Source organism: Euprymna scolopes, chromosome 23 (assembly GCF_053919585.1).
Source record: "Euprymna scolopes isolate OS-2025 chromosome 23, ASM5391958v1, whole genome shotgun sequence".
Classification (NCBI taxonomy): Eukaryota; Metazoa; Mollusca; class Cephalopoda; order Sepiida; family Sepiolidae; genus Euprymna; species Euprymna scolopes.
Genome location: NC_136504.1, coordinates 905,334 through 928,544, shown reverse-complemented (window position 1 = coordinate 928,544; position 23,211 = coordinate 905,334). Strand labels below are relative to the sequence as shown.

At 34.4% G+C, this 23,211-nt stretch overlaps 1 protein-coding gene across 4 annotated transcripts in view; it reads right to left on the bottom strand.

The window, feature by feature from the left end:
• Positions 1-278: 278 nt before the first annotated feature.
• LOC145245720 (golgin subfamily A member 7-like) overlaps positions 279-23,211 on the bottom strand; it is a 62,975-nt gene continuing 40,042 nt past the window's right edge. For 2 of the 4 annotated variants that reach the window (XM_080107258.1, XM_080107259.1), the window contains exons 3-6: positions 14,525-14,657; positions 10,679-10,834; positions 4,181-4,282; positions 1,710-2,578 (exon numbers count right to left, since the gene is read on the bottom strand). In XM_080107258.1, coding sequence (XP_079963384.1) covers positions 2,522-2,578; positions 4,181-4,282; positions 10,679-10,834; positions 14,525-14,644 — 435 coding nt within the window. In that variant the 5' untranslated portion in view covers positions 14,645-14,657 and the 3' untranslated portion in view covers positions 1,710-2,521. Of the gene's footprint in view, positions 2,579-4,180; positions 4,283-10,678; positions 10,835-14,524; positions 14,658-23,211 lie in introns of all 4 variants that reach the window. The other 2 variants (XM_080107260.1, XM_080107261.1) reach the window with 2 other exon arrangements.

The window sequence follows — 23,211 nt, the reverse complement described above, 5'->3', positions numbered from 1 at the left end:
ACATACACACTTCTTTTATATTTAGTCTCATGATCAGGGATTTATACACACCTGTCAGGGTCCAATGACCAGTGATGCATACTCTTGTGTCATATTTGATTCTGTTGCCAGGAATATCCACATATCCGCTATATTCGAACGTATGATATCTGGTCCATTCTCTTACACCAATATTCTAATTTAAAACAAATCTCTGATACAAGTTTCTATTTCTATAAAAGCAAAGTGTCCACAAGATTAAAGATTCAACAGATTAAACAAAAGAGGATCACAAAAGATGTCCGTCACATGTATTGCTTTTTATTGGACTTATTGAAAAGTACTAAAACAGAAGAAAGATGTATACAACAGAAATGGAATAAATATATAGAATGATGATAAAGCAGTTTCAAGACACTGATGGTTGACTGTCAGAGCAAGATATTAAAGTAAGCTTTTCTTGAACTTCACATTATCTTCAGCTGCTTATCGTGCTTGCTCAAAACAAATTCAAGCCACTTATTTAAAACAATTGTTGTTGGTCATTTTGTTGAAGAGTAACCATTTGTAGTGACAGCCTCCTGTACAAATTGATGAAATCGAAATATAAAATTCATGCAGGCATCGGTTGCTTATTTCAATAGACCATTACAAAGCTGGAAAAGATTTTTTTTTTACTTCCATATTGATATATTTTTTTAGGAAATGTGTACGTATTAAAATCTCTTGGTAACTGTTAGCTCACAATAGGTTATCCAAAGGGAGATAAGTAAACAAAAAATCCTATATTTTTAAATTAAAGCATAAATTGTAAGTAAATGTCTATGAAAGAAACTATTTTGGCAAAAATAAAATTATTGTCTGGCATGTATTCAGTTTTTGATTGTGTATATATATATATATTAGCCTGACGATTTCAACAAACATTTTTGTGTAACTGACTTACCATAAGTATATTTTCATACTACTACTGAGCTCTACATAAATACTGCAAAAAAAAAAAAAAAAAAAAAAAAAAAAAAAAATTATATACACACACACACACACACACACACACACACACGTTTCTTTCTGCTGTTTTAATCAAATGTAGACCTAAACCTCATACTAATTATAATTATATATACTGTACTCTAAGGATTGTTTATACTAAAAAAACAATATTGGTACTAATATTCTCCCTGTCATGACATTGTTTTCAACGTAAAGACTGTATTTTACTTTTAAAAACAATCAAAAGTAAGGGAGGTAATCGTCTCTTCAACTGTACACAAATATAATTTACTTAATTTTTTTTTTTTACATAAAAATTTGTACATTTATTTTACTTACGGTTCAAATTGCTATTGAAAATTGTCCATGTAAAAACAAAATTAACAAATAATATGTTGATCTTGAGGATTTGCAAAACTTGTTCCTAATAACGTGGCTTTAAAGTTCCAGAAAATGCTAAAATACTCAGCACAGATGGATACATTAGTTAGCATATAACAAAAGAATGAGATTAAATGCTTTCTTAAAAAGGTATATTAAAATATATACACACGCACATATATCATCCACTTTTTTTTTAATACATTCATTATTATTAGCTTCTTCTCAATTGTTTGGATTATCTCCCTTTGAACAGCTGACCACGGACATGTGTGGATATTAAAAACAAGATGTTAAAAAGATAAGGAAAAAAGCTGCGCATTACTGGACGAGTAAAGAATAAATAGAACATTTAGTGTTTTTAGTTCTTTCTTCATTTCAAATTCATTTAAACTCATAGCTATATGAAGATGGACAACATTCTACGTTATAGAAAATGTCCGCTGAAAGGAAGAAGGTTCTAGATAATACATAGACAACAATGAAATACAACAATGGCAATGTGAACGGAAATAGAGACAGAAAAAAAAAAACAAAAAAAAACAACACAGAAAGAAAGAGAAAGAATGGCGCCAGGAGAAAAAAAAACAAAAAGAAACGGGGTAAGATATAACAAAGTCCAGCATGCACGTTTGTTTTTGATAATATATATCGCTTGGTATTTATACTGTTTTCAAGGAGGTATTAATAATTTTTTTTTGTCATTAAATTTTTTTTTTTTAAATACTTTTCCTTTTTTTTTTGTTAATTATTGTTGTACTTGAAACTCATGAAGGCGATACAGAAGGTGGAATTGTTTGTGCCAGGCACGACGATGACAAGAAAGACAACGACAACAAAACCGAGTGTAAAGGGAATACATCTGCACTGAAAGTAAATTGTTCCTGCGCTCGGCTTCCATTTTCTCCTTCCGACATAGCATACAAGGATTTTGCGAGCAAGTAGACACAAACAGGACAGCTCCCCCTTCTCTTTCTCTCTCTTTCAATTAAGAGTCAAAGAACGACCATTGTTTGCATTCCTTGTCCTCTTTGGTTTGCCTTAATTGTTTTTGTTTTTTTTGTTTATAGTCATCATCATCATTGTTATCATCATCATTATTTCCTTCATTTACAATGGAAAAAAAAAAAAAAAAAGAACGAAAATATCAAGTTGACAAACTATGTCATCATCTTCCGCCGACGCCGATGCCACCACTTGAATCTTGCAAAATGCAAATTTCCAGCTGGAGGTGTAATTAAAGAAAACGTTCTCTTAAAAAAGAAAAATAAATAAAAAATATAAAAAGGAAAAAGTAAACATTGAAAATGTTCAGTAAAAAAGTATTCAAAGAAAATTGTCAACCTTAATTCCTTTATTATTAGAAATATTTAAAAAAAAAAAAAAAAAAAAAAAAAAAATTCTAACAACTATTTTTTAAACAAAAAAAAAAAAAAAATATATATATATATATATATATATATATATATATATATGATGGTTCAGAGTAATCATAGTACACTGGGAGGAAGATTTACATGCCTTCCTGCAATGACTTAGTCAACAATACATTGTAGTCTACATTGCACTGTAGAGAATCTACTGTTGATTATATAAAATTATTTTTAGATATAATGGCTTGAATTAAAGTTTAAAATGCAAAAGTCAAATATCATGCTTCAATTGTGCTCTGAATGGTAACAATTTCGGACACATACCTATCATATTAAAGGACCGACTGTTGATTTTATATGTTGGGCCTTTCGGCTTATGTGGTAAAAAAACTTCTCAAATACACTCGTGATGTTAGGTTGCATAAGGCGTTAACTTTCATTAAAATTACCTGTAACTTCTTTTATTGGATTATTTTGATTATCAATACTTATCGAAGAAATTCTGATAAAAAAAAACCTATTTAAGAACACTGCCAGATATATAAACAGCCCAGCAGTTTTTGAGTCCATAGGGAACAAACTCACAGACACACAAAGTTCCTTTCATATAAAAGTAGAGATAGAAGATTGATCTTCAATAAGAATAGAAGACAACGTATGGCTAAATAACAACATGCCGCATAAAAAAATATATATTTTACCTGTATTTTTCTGATGTAGACTCTTATATGGGCCGAAAATTAGAATTTAAGTATGTTTATTTTTTATTTTTTCTTAAATTTGCATTTTCATTGGTCTCTGAACTGTTATATATTCAAGGCTCCCAAAATAACTCCTTTACAGTGAACTGTCCAAAGGAAAAAGATCCGCAGGAGGACAGTGGTTCAAAGACAATCTGAAGGTTTCTATCAAACAGTTCAGTTTATATTCTAACTCATGGGAAAAACTAACCCAAGACGGATGTTCCTGGCATGCCACAACTCACAAAGAGCCTACACTTGCTGAATTCACACATAATGAAGAACGCAAGAGGAAACATGACATTAGAAAAGACAGAGCAGTTAGCACAGGTGTCCAACATGCAGGAAATACTTCAGAGCTCGAATCAATCTAACACAACATCTCTGAACCAACAGAACAATTGCATGATCACGGTCATTTTCACAAGCAATGGACGAACATCGTCATATATTTTTGAAAATTTCAATACTTTCAAACAGTGGAAATACTTCTACTACTTCAACAAAATAATTTAGAATAGCGCAGAACTGGAGGCAATAGCGACAATTCGTGAAGAGTGCCATGACTAATCAGTAATGACCATTCTGTTAAAGAGAGAGAGAGAAGATAGTAAGAACTTGAAGCATAAAACATACTAAAATGATTGGATTCATCATTAAATAATGAAAAAGGGGTTAATATGTCATAAAATAAACTTCAATTCAAAAGGATACAGTTCTCAATCCACGTTCAGCTGGATCCACAACCATGAGTCCACGTGGAACGTATATATTTGTGTTTTGGTCTTCAATATATCGTCCAATCTTCTTTAAACACTGAAAAGTAAATGAATAGAATGGTAATAGAAATAAAATAGAAACATTAATTCTTCAAAAATTATTAAAATGCAACAAATTTCTGTCTCATTCTATGCGGCTTCTGATTAGTATTTAACCATTGTAAAATAGGCACAGAGATGCAACCTTGTGGCGATGGGACAGGGGTTGGAGCTTAGTTGACAAATTGGGACCTATGAGAAAACTAAGAAGAGGCTAGTGGAAGATGCACCAGCCCAGATGCGGCAACAATAATCCATGCATGGGCGAATGGTGGCCTTGTAGAGATACAAGATATTCTCAGGTGTGAGTCGTTTTCTCTGATGCTGAGGCTGATCAAAGAAATGACTTACTCCTGCCAAATATGATACCTCTTGACTGAATCTCCTCCCTCCAACATGTGAGCTCCATTTTTTGAGTAAATATCTCAATCAAGAATATTTGATACTTCTTGACATAACATTCCCCATAAAATATACTAAATATAATTCTTATTTTCGGAAATGCTTACTTTTTATAGTGAAGATAAAAAAATAAAAAAAATTGTAATTAAATTTTAGAAAAACTAATCCAGAATGTTTATTTTTATTTTTTTATTATTTAAGAAATTCAATTTTTGTTCTTCGAATTACACAACTCTAAAGTCATCATTTTTATTTTTAATATCAAAGTGTAATTGTTTCTGATGCAAATGGTGAATTCTTATATAGTGGAATATATATGTGAAGGATGTATGTATGTGGAATGTATGTGAAGACAGTTATCTGATAAATTGAATATTTTAAATAATAAAAACAATTATTAGATTGTAATTTGGTTACTAAATTTTAATCACTAAAACAACTATGTATTTCTTAAAATTAAAATATTTTTAACATTTATCAGAGAGTATTATGTCGAAGCACTAAATATTTTTTTAAATATCTCGAATTAATCGAAAAATGTAATTACTTGATCGACTTTCTATCTATTTGTTGAAATTCCAATTTTGGGATTTTTTATTACAAAAAATTGGAAAGAAAAAAAAAAATGTATTGGCATTCATAAAAAACAATAAATTTTTTACAGATGAAAAATCTTTGGTGTTTATTGCTACAGAATTCATCAAAACTTACACTTCTGCTTTTATGTGATGCAAACTTGTTTTTTTGTGTAGAAAAGTAGTATTTTAAGTTTTAAGTAATTGAAGGATGAGGTGGGATTCCTACTACTCGTCTAATTTTTCACTTTTACAATTACAGCATTTCGACAATCTCTGACCTTCTTCAGGTCCATCTTTTTCAACTTTGAAACCTGGGAACCTTAATATTGTACTCAAGAAATTTAAAGGCTTCAGTTGAAATTTCATCCCAGTGCACGAGTTCAAATAGAAAGTTCAAAAGTTTGAAAAGAAAAATTTGAAGGTCAGAGGTCACATTGACTGAAATGTTGTGAATATCAAAACCAAAGAGAAAGAGTGGACTGAATAATCCAAACCGGTTGAAATATTAATTTTCCACACAACACGTTTGTATCAAACATTAAAATCTGATTTTATTTTAGTTACCAATAATTATCATATGAAGAAACAAAGTTTGATACAAATTTAATTTCGTAAAATTAACAGAGGATCAAGAAATACCAGCAAAGAGTAAAAGAAAAACAAAATATTGCAAATATTAAAAGCAATTTCAAAAGCCAATTTTGATGCTGAATATCTTATTTATCTTTTTAAAATAAATCTAAATATTTCAGTAGTCATCCAACTTTCTTTAATTAGACATTTTTAATTGTAAATGATAATAAAAGGATAGAAAAAAAAAAACAGGTGAATTTACAAAAGATAAAATGATACGACAGGTGTGCATACATAAATTTTGTTTTGAATAAAATTTAACTAAAATAACAAATGTTTCCAATAAGTTTCCAGATTTTTCCCGTATGAGCACTTATATTGATAGTACACACATCTAACGTGTCCTTTTTGAAGTAATCTCCTACGGCTGCAATGCTTGTTATACTGTTCCAATAACTTCTGGAATGCCCCATGGAAGTCCTCTTGTGTGAGTGTGACCCTTATCACAGCCTCTTTCATCTTTTTTTTTTTTTTTTTTTTTTTTACACAGTGATCACCACTTATCAAGGCCCGGCAGCCACTCAAGGATAAGGGTTATTGAAAGTACATTACGTTAGTGTGGAGATTTGATGAAGTGTTTACTTAAGGGGGCGGTTCAACAGGAATTTGTTAACGTTGGACTTGAAGACATCCAAGTTGTAGTCAGGTGGGAAGCAGGCAGACGGAACAGAGTTCCACAGGCGTGCAGTTCTAAGAAAGAAGCTTTGTTCATGGAATCCACGTTTTGATTTAGGCACAGATATAGAGTGGGGGAAATTTTTGACAGTGGTGTCAGCTAGACGGGTGTTTTTCATGAAAGATTGGCGAGGGAGGACCAGAGATTGGAGTTCAGATGAGCACCTGCCATGGAAATAACGATAAAACAAGGATAGGCTCGCAACGTCTCTTCTGTGGGAGAGAGGTTGCAGGGTAGAGAAAAGGGCATCCCCACTAAGCCACGAAGTCTATTTTGTACTCTGTCAAGGCAGGATAGGCTGTTTTTAGCAGCTCCTGCCCAGATATGGCAACAGTATTCCATCCTTGGACGTACTTGGCTTTTATATAGATAGAGAATTGAATCAGTAGTGAGATATCTTCTGGAGCGGTAGAAGGATCCCACCATCTTTTCAGCGACCTTGGCAACAGACTTGATGTACGTGTTCTATTTCAGATCAGGAGTAAAGGTAAAAACCAAGAACCTTGTCAAAACACGGGGCCTCACCCAGACGAGAGCCATCCATCCCAATTGATGCCAGATGGGGATCAGAGCGTTGATGATGTAAGGATAGGAGTTTGGTTTTGGATGCATTAAAGGTAACCAGCCACGTCTTCCCCCCACTGAACCACGCGCTCGAGATCAGAGGAGAGAGAATCAGAGAGAACTTTGTCATTTACCGCCTTTGATGTGTTGCCGTAGATGGTCGTGTCATCAGCATAGATGTCAACGAATGATTTAAGTATGTGTTTAGGGAGGTCATTGATGTAGATCAGGAAGAGAGTTGGGCCCAGGATTGACATCTCCTCAATTGTCTCATAACAACAGCCCCTTAGGTTTTCTTGAGCTTAATGAATAACCAAAAGTCACAGAGAGCAAGGTCTGGACTATAGGGAGGGTGAGGAACTGACTTGATGCCCGTCTTGGTCAAATAGTCTGTGACAAAGATAGAGCTGTAGGCTGGTGCATTGTCGTGGTAAAAATGTAACTGACCCAATTTGAAGAGTGCTAGCCTTTTCAACTGGAATCCTCAACATAGTATTCCTTGTTGATTGTCTATCTAGTGGGACTTGCTTATGACCTCACTCAGATTGTTCACGAACCCACTCATGTGTCTGATACTGACGATCAACATGCAAGTCTCCTAGACCTTCTTCTCACAACTTGCCCTGAGCTATGTTCATCCCCTGTTCTGTCTCTACTGGGATCTTCCAACCACTCAATTGTCTCAGTTAAGATAAAAACAAAATATAATAAGTCCTCGGACATACCTCTCCCTTGTACAGTATATTGATACTCTATAATGACTGGGAGAGCTTCTGTACATTTAGATCAGATTGTTCCCTGCATTTCATATTAAAAAAGAATGTGTCCTCTATAGTATCAAACCTGACAGAATGGTTAATTGTAGGTATAAACCGCTTCATACCCTCCAAAGAATTCCAGAAAAAACCTAACAGCCAGCCGTGGTTTTCATCAGAATGTGCTGCTACCATTGCGCACAGAAATCACTTTTTCCATAATTATAAAGCTGTTTAAGCGTTGTTTTAAGAAGAATTGCTTCCCAACACACTGGAAAACCTCATCAGTATGTTCCGTATTTAAAAATCCAGGTGATCGGTCATCTCCCTCTCATTACAGACCAATAAGTCTCCTATGCTTCATGAGTAAGTCGCTGGAATCTGTTAAATAGAGTAGTCAACCACCTCAGTAAAAATAAACTTCTTAGTGACATGCAATATAGTTTCCATTCTGCTAGATCTTCAGCAGATGTGCTAACAGATATATCTCAGGATTAATGAATCTCTTGACGGAGGCTTCCTTTCTAGGGCAAGTGCTTGACATATCAAACGCCTTTGATAGGGTATGGCATAAAGTCCTACTCCATAAGATCTCTAGCTATGGTATAGCTTTTCAATTATTAAATCATTTCTCTCTGATAGGTTCATAAGAGCAGTGGTTGATGGGCAAAAATCAGATATAATTCGTAGCCATTTATGCTGATGACACTACCATCTATGGCAAAACTTCAAAGGCAGTAGATGACCAAGTTCTCTTTCATTCTCTCTCCTCTGATCTTGAGCACGTGGTGTAACGAGGAAAAAGGTGGCTGTTTAATTTTAATGCATCTAAAACCAAGCTTCTATCTTTTCATCATCAACGCTCTGATACCCATCAGGCATCAATTGGAATGAATGGCTCTCATCTTGGGGAGGCTCCATGTTTTGACAAGGTTCTTGGGTCTGACCTCTACCTATGATCTGAGATGGAACACGTACATCAAATCTGTTGCCAAGGTTGCTGCAAAAATGGTGGGATCATTCTACTGCTCCAGTAGATATCTCATTGTCGATGCAATTCTCTACCTTTATAAGAGCCACGTACATCCAAGGATAGAGTACTGCTGTCACATTTGGGCAGGAGCTGCTAGAAGCAGCTTATCCTATCTTGACAGAGTTCAAAATAGACTTCATAACCTAGTGGGAGATGCTCTTTTCTCTTCCCTGCAACCTCTTTCCCTACAGAAGAGACGTTGCGAGTCTGTCTCTGCTTTATCATTATTTTCATGATAAATGCTCATCTGAGCTCCAATCTATGGTCCACCCTGGCTTGACTTTCATGAAAAGCACTTGTCTAGCTGAACCCACTATCAATAAGTTCCCCCACTCTTTATCTGTGCCTAAACCTGAGTCATCCCCTTAAGTAATTAAACTTACCAAATTTCCACTCCTAACAATTACTACGATATTGTCCCATTGACTACTGTACACTCAGTAACCCTTATCCTTGAGTGGTCTCCAGACCTTGATAAGTGGTCACTCCTTAAAAAAAAAATGTAGATCATGCTTGTGCTGTGAAAAACGGGATCATCATAAGTTTCTGGATGGATTTGCTCTGTCTAGCTTTCTTGGGTCTGAGAGAGCCAGCATGCTTCCATTGGGAACTCTCTTGGTTTCTGGGTCATAGCAGTAGATCCAGCTTTCATCGCAGGTCATCAAATCATCAAGAACTGCGGGATCTGAACTGATCATCTCAACCATTTCCTTCCTGTCATGACGTCTTTCTTTCTGATCTTCTTTGAGCACCCTTGGGACAAACTTTGCGCAAATCTTATGTATCTTCAGTTCCTCGCGAATAATAACTGTACACTTATTGTCTCTATAGACACACGACGGTCCTTATCCATGAAATGTTTTATTTGGCCAATCAACTCTGGTGTTCTGACTTCCTTACTCCCCCACACTTCTCATTATCCCTCACAGACTCCCTGTTTTCCTTGAATCTCTTATGCCACTCCAAAACTGATGCTTGGTTCATGCAAGATAGTCTAAAGCATTCCATACGTATGTTTCTATGGCATTTTTTCCAAGTCTAAAACAGAATTTTATTGCATATCATTTTTGTAACATGTCCTCAGGTCTAGATTGCATTTTTGAAATTCACCAGTTGTGACAATCAGGTTTTTGTGTGATGTATTCCAATTCCTGCTGTAGCTGTTCATTTGAACCTGAAACCATAAAAATTGGTCAGTCATCTCATAAGATGTATAGCAATAACATACTGAATTTTCAAGGGTCTACGATAATTTTAAATGGTTGTACAAAAAAGTCTGGAAACTTATTGAATGCACTTCGTACTTGTTCTTACATTTTACTTTATGTCAGAAATTACTTTCAGCAGTTTAAAGACTTCAAAATTACTTTAAAAGTTTCAACACATTCATCATTTCTTACTTGTGTTTACTTATCAATGTCATGAATTTAAATTGGAAATCTAATGAATATAAAGAATTTCTGGCTCAAATCAATGTTAAAAATCAGTATTCAAGTACAGTTGTGCTTCTAAACCAAAAGAAAAGATCAATTTTATTCACAGGCCACTGTCATATGAAATGAACGAAAATGACTGGAGAAATATGTACCTTTTTTTCTAGGTGATAAACAGAAACTTGGAAAACAAAATTTTTAAAAAATGTATGGTAGGCAATAAGTGCTAAAATGTGCAGAAATCAATTTGAAATGAGAATAGAAAAGATGAAGACTGGTGCAAGGTGATTAGTGACTCGCGCATTCTATTATGGACTCACCACCTTTTCATAATGTGTATCCATACACAGGTAAGAGAGATAGGCAGTTAGACAAGCAAAACAACTTTCACAATAAGTGCGCCCGCCAAGACTTTCGGCTTCAAAATACATAGTGTTGATTGTGTTTACTGTTTCCTGAAAGACGGCTGGATCGATCTGAAAAGAGAGAATAAATCATAGGAAAGTCATTTTGTTTTGAAAATCATCATAATTATCATCATCATCTTACATTTAACGTCCTATTTACCAGCTGACAGGTGTTAAATAGGTTTTAGAAATTGACTTCCAATTTAACTAATCTCTGGCCAGGTCTTTATCCTTTTTTATTTTTTTTTGTAAACACCCCAAACAAGGCATATTGCAGTGTGAAACATAAGGGGCTATTTGGTATCGTGTCTGACAGCGGACTGTAGGGAGTTGAGCAGCGAGATGTCTATTTGCATTACACTTAAACTTCTGCAGGTTAGAACAAGCAGGGAAGCAGGAAACATGGAGGGAATTTCAAAATCTAGCAGTCCAAGGGAAGAAACTATTAGAATAAAAGGCTTTCTGGCATCTACGGACCTCACCAGTTAAGGGGTGGGATTTTGTTGCTTGTCAAGTTGGTTGGGGGTATGTATATCGTGGGAGCATGAGTTCATTAGAGCACATTTCATTAAAATACTTGTAAAACAGGCTCGGGGATGGGACAGAGGTTAGAGCTTGGCTGATTTTCTTTCTCAAGTTCATCTTTATCACTTCATCCCATGTTTGCCATGACCTTCCCTGGCTAACTGACCCTATTATTTCAACTGGTCTATATCTATTAACCCAATAACTCATCCATTCTTTTAACATGATCATACCAATAGTCTTTTGTTCTGTATACAACTCTCTATACTGCCCAACCATCAAAGAGGACTTGGCTAAGCTTTCAAGTTCACAAGTGATCAGTTGAAAGCCAACTTAACCTGACCATGGTGAACGCTGTTGCAACAATTAACGACCACATGAAACGATTTTCATATATGCAGTCTTTCCTCAAAAAAATGTTGAATAAAGACGAATATCATGAGAGGATAGAAAATGATTAAAGGAATAAACAAGATTTGATTAAATACAAAGACGATTTATGACAAGTATTTGTTGACAGCTGATTAGAAAATGATTATGTTGTAGTATGTCAAAAAGCAGTCCTATGGTAATGTGTTCTACAGCCAGGGAAAGAAGTTGTTCATGAAAATTCTGCTGGATGGCACATTGACAAATGAAAAGAAAAGTTTGTTTTTTTCTATTGTGGTAGGAAGATGAGCTTTTATTGTGAATGTCTTACAAAGAAGAACCAGAAATTGAAGCACTTCCAATAATGATTACAAAATGTGAGAAGAGAAGAGCTCATTTCTCACTAGATTTCAAAGTCGATTTTTTTACTGTGTGGCAGTACTAGTGTTACAAATTTTATCCATTTTTTTTTCTTATATTATAAAGAAAATACATCCAAGACCATTGTGTGAAACACTGAAACTAACCTGCAGCAAAAATGGCCTCCTTTTGTCTCAAAAGACAATGGATAGATAGCCCCTGTAAAAGTGCCTGTGCATGTAAATGTGAAGAAAAGATTGTGCAATCCACAAGCACACTTCTAAGTTGACACTGCCAAAAACAAGTAGATCAATCTCTAAGTGGGAGTGGGATCTGTATGGAAGAAAAGAAAAATGGAGGGATTGGAGAGTGGGTGGAGTCTTTCTAAGACGAGTGCAAATATGGGAGAAAGGCCAAGGATGAAAAGAAATAAAAATAGGAAGTTCGCATCTTGGAGGCTTTCTATTGCCAGGGAGGAGAAAACTCATTCACTCAATTAGCTAAGATGCTATAAACTTAAAAACTTACCGACAGGACCTGGAACCGCATGTGCCATGCTCAGGCAGGAAACATTTACTCATACTTGACTCCTCTTCCCACACACAAGTTTGCAACTCTTATCCACCGTCTGTCAAAATCCGAGGAATGTAATCCTTTTCTATCACATCTAATCTCGACCTTTAGGTGGTGGTTGAAAAATGCGATCAGATCTTGATCAGTAAAAGAATCAATCCCCTTGTTTATTCTCAGGCGCGACATCCATACCACCATCCACGTTACAGCCAAGTTTGCGAGAAACACCATCTGTCTCATGGTGGGCAGATATTGTCGATAATGTAGGAAACGCTTAGCAGCAAGGATGCTTGGGATTGATATGAGCCATCACCTTGCTGACAAACTCCTAGTACCATAAGAGTTTGCGGTATTCAGAGAAAATGTGCTCAGTCAGTTCATCTTCGAACGAACCACTACAGGGATAATTGAATGTCTCCACTATTCCGTCACCGTATTACATGGCACCGAGGGGCAATGCGTTCCAAGCCAGTTGCAAGTGAGCAAGAATTTAGAGTTGTTGAGATAATTTCTACCTGGTGCTCAACTCCATTCGGAGCAAATCTTCTTCGACCATCCCAGGTGCCCACATAACGAGTCCTCAGTGCCCCTCTCCCCACAACTAGTTCCCTGTATAGTTCCTTTCTGGAAAGTCGTGAAAAATCAATGGACTGAGGAAGCTTTTCAGTGTGGCTCGGCACTCTCTGAAGAACTGTGTGCCGCCCTTTGGCCTACGCCTACCCCTGACCAGGTGGTCAAGATGAGGTCGGGAAAAACACCATCACCATGAGGTTGCACGCAGATTCCTGTCAAGGTTGGATTCAGAAAGGCCAGTCTCCCAGCATTTTGATGACATGCCAAGTCTGGCATTCCCACCCCCTCACATGGACGTTAAATAAAGACCTGTCTGTAAACCCAATGCCTCCTCCTGTCCCAGAGAAGCGAGAACAGGAGGCTCTCAGGGGCTTTGAGGTTTATCGCAGGCAGGGGAAGTACAACTAACCAGTAAAGGATGAGAGGAAAGATGTAAGTGGCACACACCTCCACTCTACCTTTAAGGAGAGTTTCCTTCAAAGCCAAAAGTTGATTGATGATTTGACCTTTGACCAACCAATTCCTCTCAAGCTGGAGACCTGGTCCAAACAACACATCAAGAATTCAAACTGGGTCATCCATCGTACTGAAAGGGTGGTGGACACTGCTCCAGGTACTCAACCACAGGCCGACTGATTTGTTGCGGTTGATTTTGGCCTGTGATCGATTTGTAACATGTCGCTGCTTCAATGTCTCAGAAGCACAACACAAAGACGGTGATGCCATCAGTGAACACAGATACTCTGGCTCACGATACATTTATAAAAAGGAAAGACATTTTAATTTTCATTCATTCATATTGATAATATTGTGGTGTTTGTGTTCACGTTTGATATTTACAATAAGAAAATATTTTAATTTTAATGTATTCATTAGAAAATATTGTAATTATATCAGGTAATATAATATTGTAAGGTTTGTCTAGACCAGAGGTCTCCAAACTTTTCAAACACGGGCCCATATTGCTGACTTTTTAGAGCTACACGGGCCAAAATAAAAGGAAATTACCTGAACGCGTTTTGCACTCTTTTGCTCATTAGTTTTGCTTTTTATTAAAACTGGTTCTCCAAAACCTCATTTTTTTTTAATTATTTTCAGAACAAAAAGAAAAACCATTACACTATTTTGACACATTTCCATTTTAAAAATATTTCCTGAATATTTTTATGACTTCTATAAAAGCTCCATGGGCTAGATTAAAGACTTTGGTGGGACGGATCTAGCCCGCGGGCTGTAGTTTAGAAACCCCTGGACTAAACCCTTAGGGTCTAATCTATTATAAATAAACATAAATTAAATGTTTGTTTGTTGCTGCTCCCATTTGCAAGAATAAAATCTACAAAAGATTAAAAGTTTTACCTTTCCTTCCAACTCAACCGGAAATTTTGTTTGAAATTTCACAGGTGTTCCAAGAGTGTAATCCCGTTGGATAAACACTTTGATCCCATTTGGTTGATGAATTCTCGAGATGTCTTCCATTGCTATTACCCCACTAGAAAAAAAAAAAAAAAACATTAAAAAGATATGAAAAATATCAACCCACTAAAAAATAAAGTTTAAAATGTGAAAAATAAATAAAAGAATTGATTTAAAAAACAAAACTTGTTACAATGAAACAAATTATTTAAAAGTATTGCATGTATTTGAAGATATTTGACAGCATTGAAGCTGACAATGGATAGCGGCATCCAAAAAGTTATGTCTTTAAAAAACTATTGTTCAGTTAAATACACACACACACACATATATATTAGCGTTAGTATGATCAATTGGAATCAGGAATTGAAAAAAATCAGAAGTTTTTCGGGTGGGGTTGGGTATAGTCATTTGAACATTTAAAAAAATAAGCATTGAATCACTAATGTTTGAAAGAATCCTTATCGGAACTTGTATTGGAATCAGGAATTTAGAATAGAATTGGTAATAGTATTGGAATTGGGAAAAATTTTGGAATTGTCCCATCACTATTTATATATATATATATATTTACTTGAAACGTACTCGGTTCGTATATACCAATCGTAATCAATTAAAGAATCTTTCTCATAAATAAAGTTTTTTTATAATGAAAAAGATATTTTTTATATGACTTTTGTAAATTTAGAAAAAAGTTGAAGCTCAACGAATACCCTTTTATTGGGTTCCAGGGCATATATAGTGTTGTATAATAATTCTCCAAGTTACAAATATTAAGTTTTATCAGTTGGTCATTTATTACTTTTCAAAATGTATCCATTACAACATGGTTTCGTATTGCGACTAACAAGTCTGGCAAATTATATTATTGCTGCATGTTTAGTTATGTACTCATCAGATGTTTACCTTAAAAAACTAATAAAAACACCATTTATGTAACCGACACATTCTGCCGTTCCTTCTCAATCGCAATAGGAAGCAATATTGTAATGGATACCTTTTGAAAAGTAAAACAATCAACTGAGAAAACTTGATATTTGGAATTTGGAGAATTCTAATACTACACAAAACTATATATGTATGCAAAAAAAAAAAAAAAGAAGGAAAACAACAAACTTAGTTTAAATGTATATTGCCGTGCATATACAAAAAATATACCCAAAGATTCAGGTAGGTACACATCTTGCATCCCTGATGCATAGAAATCAGTAAACATTCTGTGCATCCTAGGGATGCATCTTAATTTTATTTATAGGTTAAATGGGTGCAGTTTATCTAAAAACAAAGTAAAATAAAAAACATAAAAAAAATAATTTCACTTTTTTCTTTTTCACTTTTCAAAATAAGCAAATTTTTCTTAAACTTTCCTTCTTTTTATGCACATATACACAGACAGACAGAGAGAGAGAAAGAATTTTTTTTATATACTTTTCCAAATTGACTTCTTTTATTATACAGAAAATAGAAAAAATGTAAACATTATAAATTTAGTTTTTATAACATTTCAATGATGATTTACTTTTGTTTTATGGCATATCAATCTTTTTAAAGTTATATAATGCCGAATCCAGTAATTTTGGAAAAAGTTACTATGCTTTAAGTTCTTGATATCTTCAAATATTTATTCATGGTGTTTGGTTTGGCTGTTCTGTACAGGAAAATTGTTTTGTTTCTTACTTTGCAGAACATGATTGAGTTTTTGCAAAAAGAAAAAAAATAACATTAATTTTTAGTGCATTTCAGGTCAGGAAACCAGAGACAGTTTGAGTATTGTGATATTCAAATGAGATCAATTTAATGTCCGTAAAAAAAAACAAAAAAAAAACACAGAAACTGTTCTCTCACATAAAAGTTTTTTGTCATAATTTTCAAAAAAATTAATTTCTTGATTTAATTGTGATTAAGTTACTTTTTTTTATTTTGAATTTTAAAAAAGTTTTTAGTTTATCAATTAAAAGAAAATTGTTGTGTCAATTCCAACTTGAGACAACACCACTGGCTCCACTTTAAAGGTCATACCAAGAACCTTTGATTAATTGGTGTTAATTATGTATTGCATGCAATTGGAATTAGCGTCTTGGCAATGTTCCTGCAAGGTTAGCAAACAGTAATTCCTCTTCAGACACTGATTGACCAAACAAAGAAGAAATTTATTGATTTGTTGTATCAGTAAACGGAATTGTGTATGGTTAAAAAGTTCATTACAACCAGGAATTTTTCTTTCCCTTTTTGTATCAAAAGAGATTTGTAGGTCACATTGTTATGTGGTAAGAGGTCAATGTAATATTATATTTAATCAACCATCTTTGTTCAAACAGTACTGTTCTACAATATTGAATATTCAAACAAAAAACTTATAAGTATTGGCCATTACTGTTTGTCCAGGGTTCATACAGATTTGCAAGGCCTTCTCCAGACAAAATTCAAGTTTTCAAAACAAAATTTGATATATGAACAATGATATAATACTGCAAAAAAATCTTAATTGTCAACAGGAAAAGTCATTTTCATTTATCTTTTTATTTCATGAAGTAGTTTTAAAGGTCACACAGTTATTTACATGAACACACATCAAAACTGGTCAACTATTCACAGCTTTCGTTCATTTTGTGTTTAGTGTCAGCAATGTGTGATTTCAAGGAACTTTCACTGATTTAGCTCAAAACGAATGTCTTTACACACACAACAATATGCCTGTCAGCAATCATAGTTACATTCCCTGACACACATATTTCGCCAACAAAGCATGATTAAATGTTATTTTCTCCGTTGTAGATTAGTCTATGTTGTGTTCATTTTATGTTCAAATTTTGAATTTCCACTATTGCGGATACAAGCGTTACGCCCCTTCAGCACAAAACTACCCGATATTATTATATGGAAAACATAAGGTAGTTTTATGATAAAGGGACGTAACTCTTGCATCTACAATAATACAATGATTCAATTTCAGGGTGGAACGATAAATTTGTCGCCCTAAAGAAAACAGCACTACAGCTTTATTTTAAAACTTATTGAAAAAAATCAATCCAGGTAACTTGATTATGTAATAGAGCTGACACCTATTCAATGTAACCGCCTTCAGCCTCAATTACCGCCTTGATATGGGCCCGGAAGTAGAGACATGCTTTTTTCATAAGCTCAGTGATCAGGCTGGCTTTGGTGTTGTGGGAAGTCATGTTAGCGATGTTTTCAATATATGACCAAACGAAGTAGTCCAGCGGGTTCAGGTCGGGGGAGGAAGGGGGCAGTGAGAGAAGAGTACAAAGTCGTAGCACTCCTTCTGAAGCCAAGCCTGGGTCTCTTTGAACTTGTGGGCCAGCGCCGAGTCCTGCTGCTACACCCAGGACCTGTCAGCAGCCACCTGATTGCACCAGGGGATCACTACATTCTTCAGCACATCCAGATAGACTTTGATATTGACTTTCAAGCAGACTTTGAAGATGTGAGGTGGCATGATGTGGCCCTCACTTGAAACCACACCAAAGACCATAACTGTGGCCGGAAGCTTTGTTGAGCTGTGTCCTCAAGCATTGAACCATCCGAATTTGCATTTTGAGGGTGCTAGCAATGGTCCTGTTGTCATAAGTTAGATCAGTAGAGAGCAAGAGTTGCACAGCAGTGCATCTCCGATCTCGCTCATTGAACATGGTGTTACTTCCAGACATGATAGAAGGCCCCTACTGCTCTTGGGATTTGTACACAACTGGCCAACTAGTAGATAGTCTACAAAAAAACAGTTTTCATCAAATGGAATCATATTGTTTTTTATAGGGCGACAATTTTATCATTCCACCCTGTATTGGTTTTCTCTATATCTGTGCTATATGGCAGCCCTTTCTCACCCGACAGAAACGAAATGACAGATTCCTGATTAGATGGATCAACAATGTGAAATCTAACCCAACCGAAAACATTACGTCTGAAGATTTACTCAAAGCAAGGATGTGCAGAGGAAGGTGGGAGTTCTAGGGGTGTCAAAGCCCCTGTCCCTTTTCCTTCTGTCTTAAAAGTATCTTTTTCAGGAACGTATTATAAGTCCATGCCCCATCAAGACAGCATTTTTTTCACTTCAACACCTTTCCTGAAAAGTTCTATGTATGTCACTGGCTGAAAGCACTGTATTTGCCCAACATAAAAGATTATCTTACAGACAAATTGGTTACGCTGTTATTAGCATTCATTGTTATGGTCATTCATTCTCCGAGATAAATCGTTGCAGAAGCATGGATGTCTTGAATTGCAGGAAGGTTGGTCGGCCAAGTTAAACTTGGAAGTGATTAGAAAAGATCGTACAGAGTAGAATTTGGAGACAATGGATCCACTGTAGAGTGAGTTTGTGAAATATATATGGAAAAAAAACAAAAAAACACCTGATGCCTATTAATAAAGGAAAAGTGACATTAAATGAATAGAAAAAGAAGTATCGCACATTTTGTAAATCGCAAACATTGGTAACCTACGATTAAAATTAAAAATTTTTTCAATTTAAATTTCTCTTCATATGCTATTTACTGTAATCAATACAAATATTGGTACTTGTGCTGAATTTGAACCAGACATAACTAAACTGGCCACCCGGCTTTGCTCAGAACATGACGTCAACCACTGGTTTTCGCCGATTATCAAAGCGTAACAATGCTACTATTAAAGGAAAGATTTAAATATAATAAAATTACTAGAAAAAAATAAAAATATATAACAAAAATTTCAAACAACAAGCTACCATAATTTCTGTTTTATTCTTGTAACTAATTTTTTTAAGTGAAAAAAATAGTTTTTTTTTTTTTTCAACTAATTCAATTTGGTCAAACAAAATTTAACCAAACTAATTAGAAAAGCAATTTTTTTTTATTTTTCATAATTTTTTTAACAAAGGTTTAAAAAAAAAAACAAAAAAGAAAACAACACTTTTTTATGTGGTTTTCATCTATTTTTTTTTTTTTGCATTTTTTTTCTTTATTTTTCGTAACTAATGTAAAGTAAACTTTTTTCTTTATTTTCTTTTCATAAACATTTTTTTTTCTGTAGGGTGGGCCTGTGCAATCGATTTTATAAAAGGAGAAGAGACAGCAGACGATATGTAAGAAACCGCCAACCCAACCAGGTAGATTTCCAATGGTTTAAGATGAAGATAAAAGGATCATTTCCTAAAGTGCTTGGCTGGTCCCACATATATATATTTTTAAATTTTTTTTTTATTTCAACATTTTCCCCAAAGATCGTCTGCTCCTTTGCCATGCATTGATTGGTATCTTACGTCAGATTACAGTCAAACTCAAGCACATGATATCATGTTCCAAGCAAAACCGAGTGGCCAGTTACTTATGTCTCGTTCAAATTCTGCACAACTACCCAAATATTTTTAAAAGTGCTTGGTTGGGAGGAGGTCTGTATCATGTTCAGATTTATGTATTAGAAAGAAAGAAAAAGGAAAAGAAAAAAGAATGAAAAAGAAAGAGGAAAAAAGGAAGAAAAAGTAAAAAGAAAATAAAAGAATCATTAGTCTCTCCCAAATATTTCTATTACTTAATGTTTTATTTTAAGCCAGCTAAATTTGATACACCATTAAATTAATTGCAGTGGACAAGCTGATAGCTTCTCACCAAAAGCATCCAAGGTTGGAATTGTTCCTTGAGAATTAGAAATAGACAGCATGTTTTTTTTTTAAATACACTATATATTGCATATTTATATTTTTCCCACATAGCTTAACAAACGAAATATGAATACAAGATACAACACATTATAATAGATTAACTGAAACATATATTATAGAAATTAAACTCTGAATGTTATGATTGGTTAATTTTAATAAAGAATATAGTTAGGTTTGAATTCTATTATGTAATGAGGACATAGTTTGTCCACTGACAATTTTATCATTGTTCAATGATTTATAGGTAATCATTGTTTCGTTGCTAAAAACACTGGCATGAAGGAAAGTAACTTAAAGTTTGATTTACTGCTGATATATTTTAGAAATTTATGTGTTAAGCTTGTATGTTTCACTAGAAATACTTGAATAACGTCATATGTTGCTTTAAAAATATCAATGAACGATCACAATGAGGCAATCAAATGTCTGAAGTAAATAAGTTTATTTTAAAACAGATTTCTTATCTTCATGGATCCATAAATAATCATTTCATCTACAACTAGCAGTTCAGCCCGGCTTTGCTCAGGCCTTATGTACTGTTCATAACTTTACGTGCATATATATATATATATATATATATATATATATATATATATAAAGTTTGACTCATGTCCAGGTAACCTACATCTAAAATTTCAAGTGTTTACACCCAAAATTGGCAGGAGTTTGGTAGAGTCTGCAAAGGTCAACTCTTTCAACTTTGACCTCTTGGCAGCCAAAATTTCACCCAAAAATCGATTAAAAAGCTTGCCCTATGTCTGAATACACTTTATGTAAAATTTCAAATGTTTAGACCAAAAATTGGCTGAGTAATTTGGTAGAGACTGCAGAGGTCAATTTTTTTTTAAACTTTGACCCAAATTTTGATCCCTTAACATTTATCATTTTGGGCTCAAATCAAATTAAAAGTTTGACCCATCTCCAAGTAACCTACATCTAAAATTTCAAGTGTTTAGACTCAAAATTGGCGGAGGAGTTTGGTAGAGTTTTCAAAGATCAAATCGTTAAACTTTAACCCCTTAACAGCCAAATTTTTGGCCGAAAACTGGTTAAAAAGATTTTCCCAAATCTCAATACCACTTATGTCAAATCTCGAGTCTGTAAACTAAAAATTGACAGAGTAGTTTGGTAGGGAAATGTACACACAGACAATTTCACTTTTATAGATTAGTATAGCAACTGTTTAAAAACAAAACAATTATCACATTTTTTCTTATTTAGTTCTATCAATTGTTCTCTATTATTTAGTTATGAGATGCCTTCAATAAGTTTCCAGATTTTTTTTTTGTAGAGGCATTTAAAATGGTCGTAGACTCTTGAAAATTCAGTATGTTATTGCTATACATCTTATGAGATGACTGACCAATTTTTAGGATTTAAGGTTCAAATGAACAGCTACAACAGGAATTGGAATACACCTTACTAAATCCTGATTGTCACAGCTGGTGAATTTCAAAAATGCAATCTAGATGTGAGGATACTTTAGAAGAATGATATGCAATAAATTCTTTTTTAAACTTGGAAAAATTCCAAAGAACCATATGGAATGCTTCAGACTGCTTTTGGACCATTTTGCATAAATCTAACATCAGTTTTTGAGTGGCATAAGAGATTCAAGGAAAACAGGGAGTCTGCGAGAGATGTTGGTGTTGGAGGAATAAAGAAGTCAGAATACCAGAGTTGATTGGCCAAATAAAGAATTTCATGGATAAGGACTTGTGTGTCTATATAGAAACAATGCACAGTCAGTATGGGAACTGAAGATGTGGAAGATTTGCATGAATGCACCAGTCCACAACTCCATTCTTGCCACAGACGATTTGACCTAGATAGGCATTCATACAGTTCCTCACCTTCTCTATAATACAGACCTTGGTCCCTTTGGTTATTCTCTAAGCTCAAGGAAAACTTTAGAGGCTGTCATTATGAGAATTGAGGAGATGAAAGAGGCTGTGACAAGGGTCATTGACATGCTCACACAAGAGGATTTCTATGGGGCCTTACAGAAGTTGTTGGAATGGTACAACAAGTGCATTGAAGCCGGAGGAGATTACTTCGAAAGGGACAAGAATTTTGTGTGTGTATTATCAATAAAAGTGCCCACACAAAAAAGTCTGGAAACTTATTGAAAGCACCTCATATATCAATCGTTCTCTATTATTTGGATCATTCAAATTATTGTTTCCATCTTTGTTTTTATTTTTTTATTGCACCTCAGAAGTGTATAACCTCTGACCTTCAAGCGAGTTTTGTCAAACAGAATTTTAAATGGAACCCTTTATTTAAATCATAGGGAATGGTGGGACGCCCCTAAGCTCAATGAGACATGATTGGAGAAGGTCAGAGGTTACATTGTCCAAAACATTATTAAAATAAACTTCAAGTAAAGAAAATTACTCAGGCTAATGCAAATAATACGAATCATCAATCATCATCGCAAAATTTCCAAAACATAATATCATTGATTGTCCCTTTGTGATAATACAAAACAAAGGAACATAATAATTGTTTTGATACGACTATTGCTTTTATCTTGAGTGTTATTTGTGCAATGTTTTGGTCAGTGTAGCCTCTGATCTTCTTCAGACATGCTAGTCACCATCTTGGAAAAGAAAGGAGAAAAGTTACTGGCTCCGTAAATGATTTTGTATTCTAAGAGTTTTTGTTTTTTTTATTTTCGCCGTGGTTTCGTATGTATATATATAAAAAAAAAAAAAAATTGGATGACAAGAGGAGGTAACTTTAATAAAGTTTGACAGGATTATCTCCCTTTAACCATTGAAATTTTAAGTTACCTCCTCTTGTCAATGAATTCTTTTTACACATACAAAACCACAGTGAAAAAAAAAACAACTGAAGAATATGAAATCATCTATGGGGCTAGTAACTTTTCTCTTCTTTTCCAAGATGGCGACTAGCATGCCTGATGAAGGTTGGAGACTACACCAACCAAAACGTTGCACAAATAACA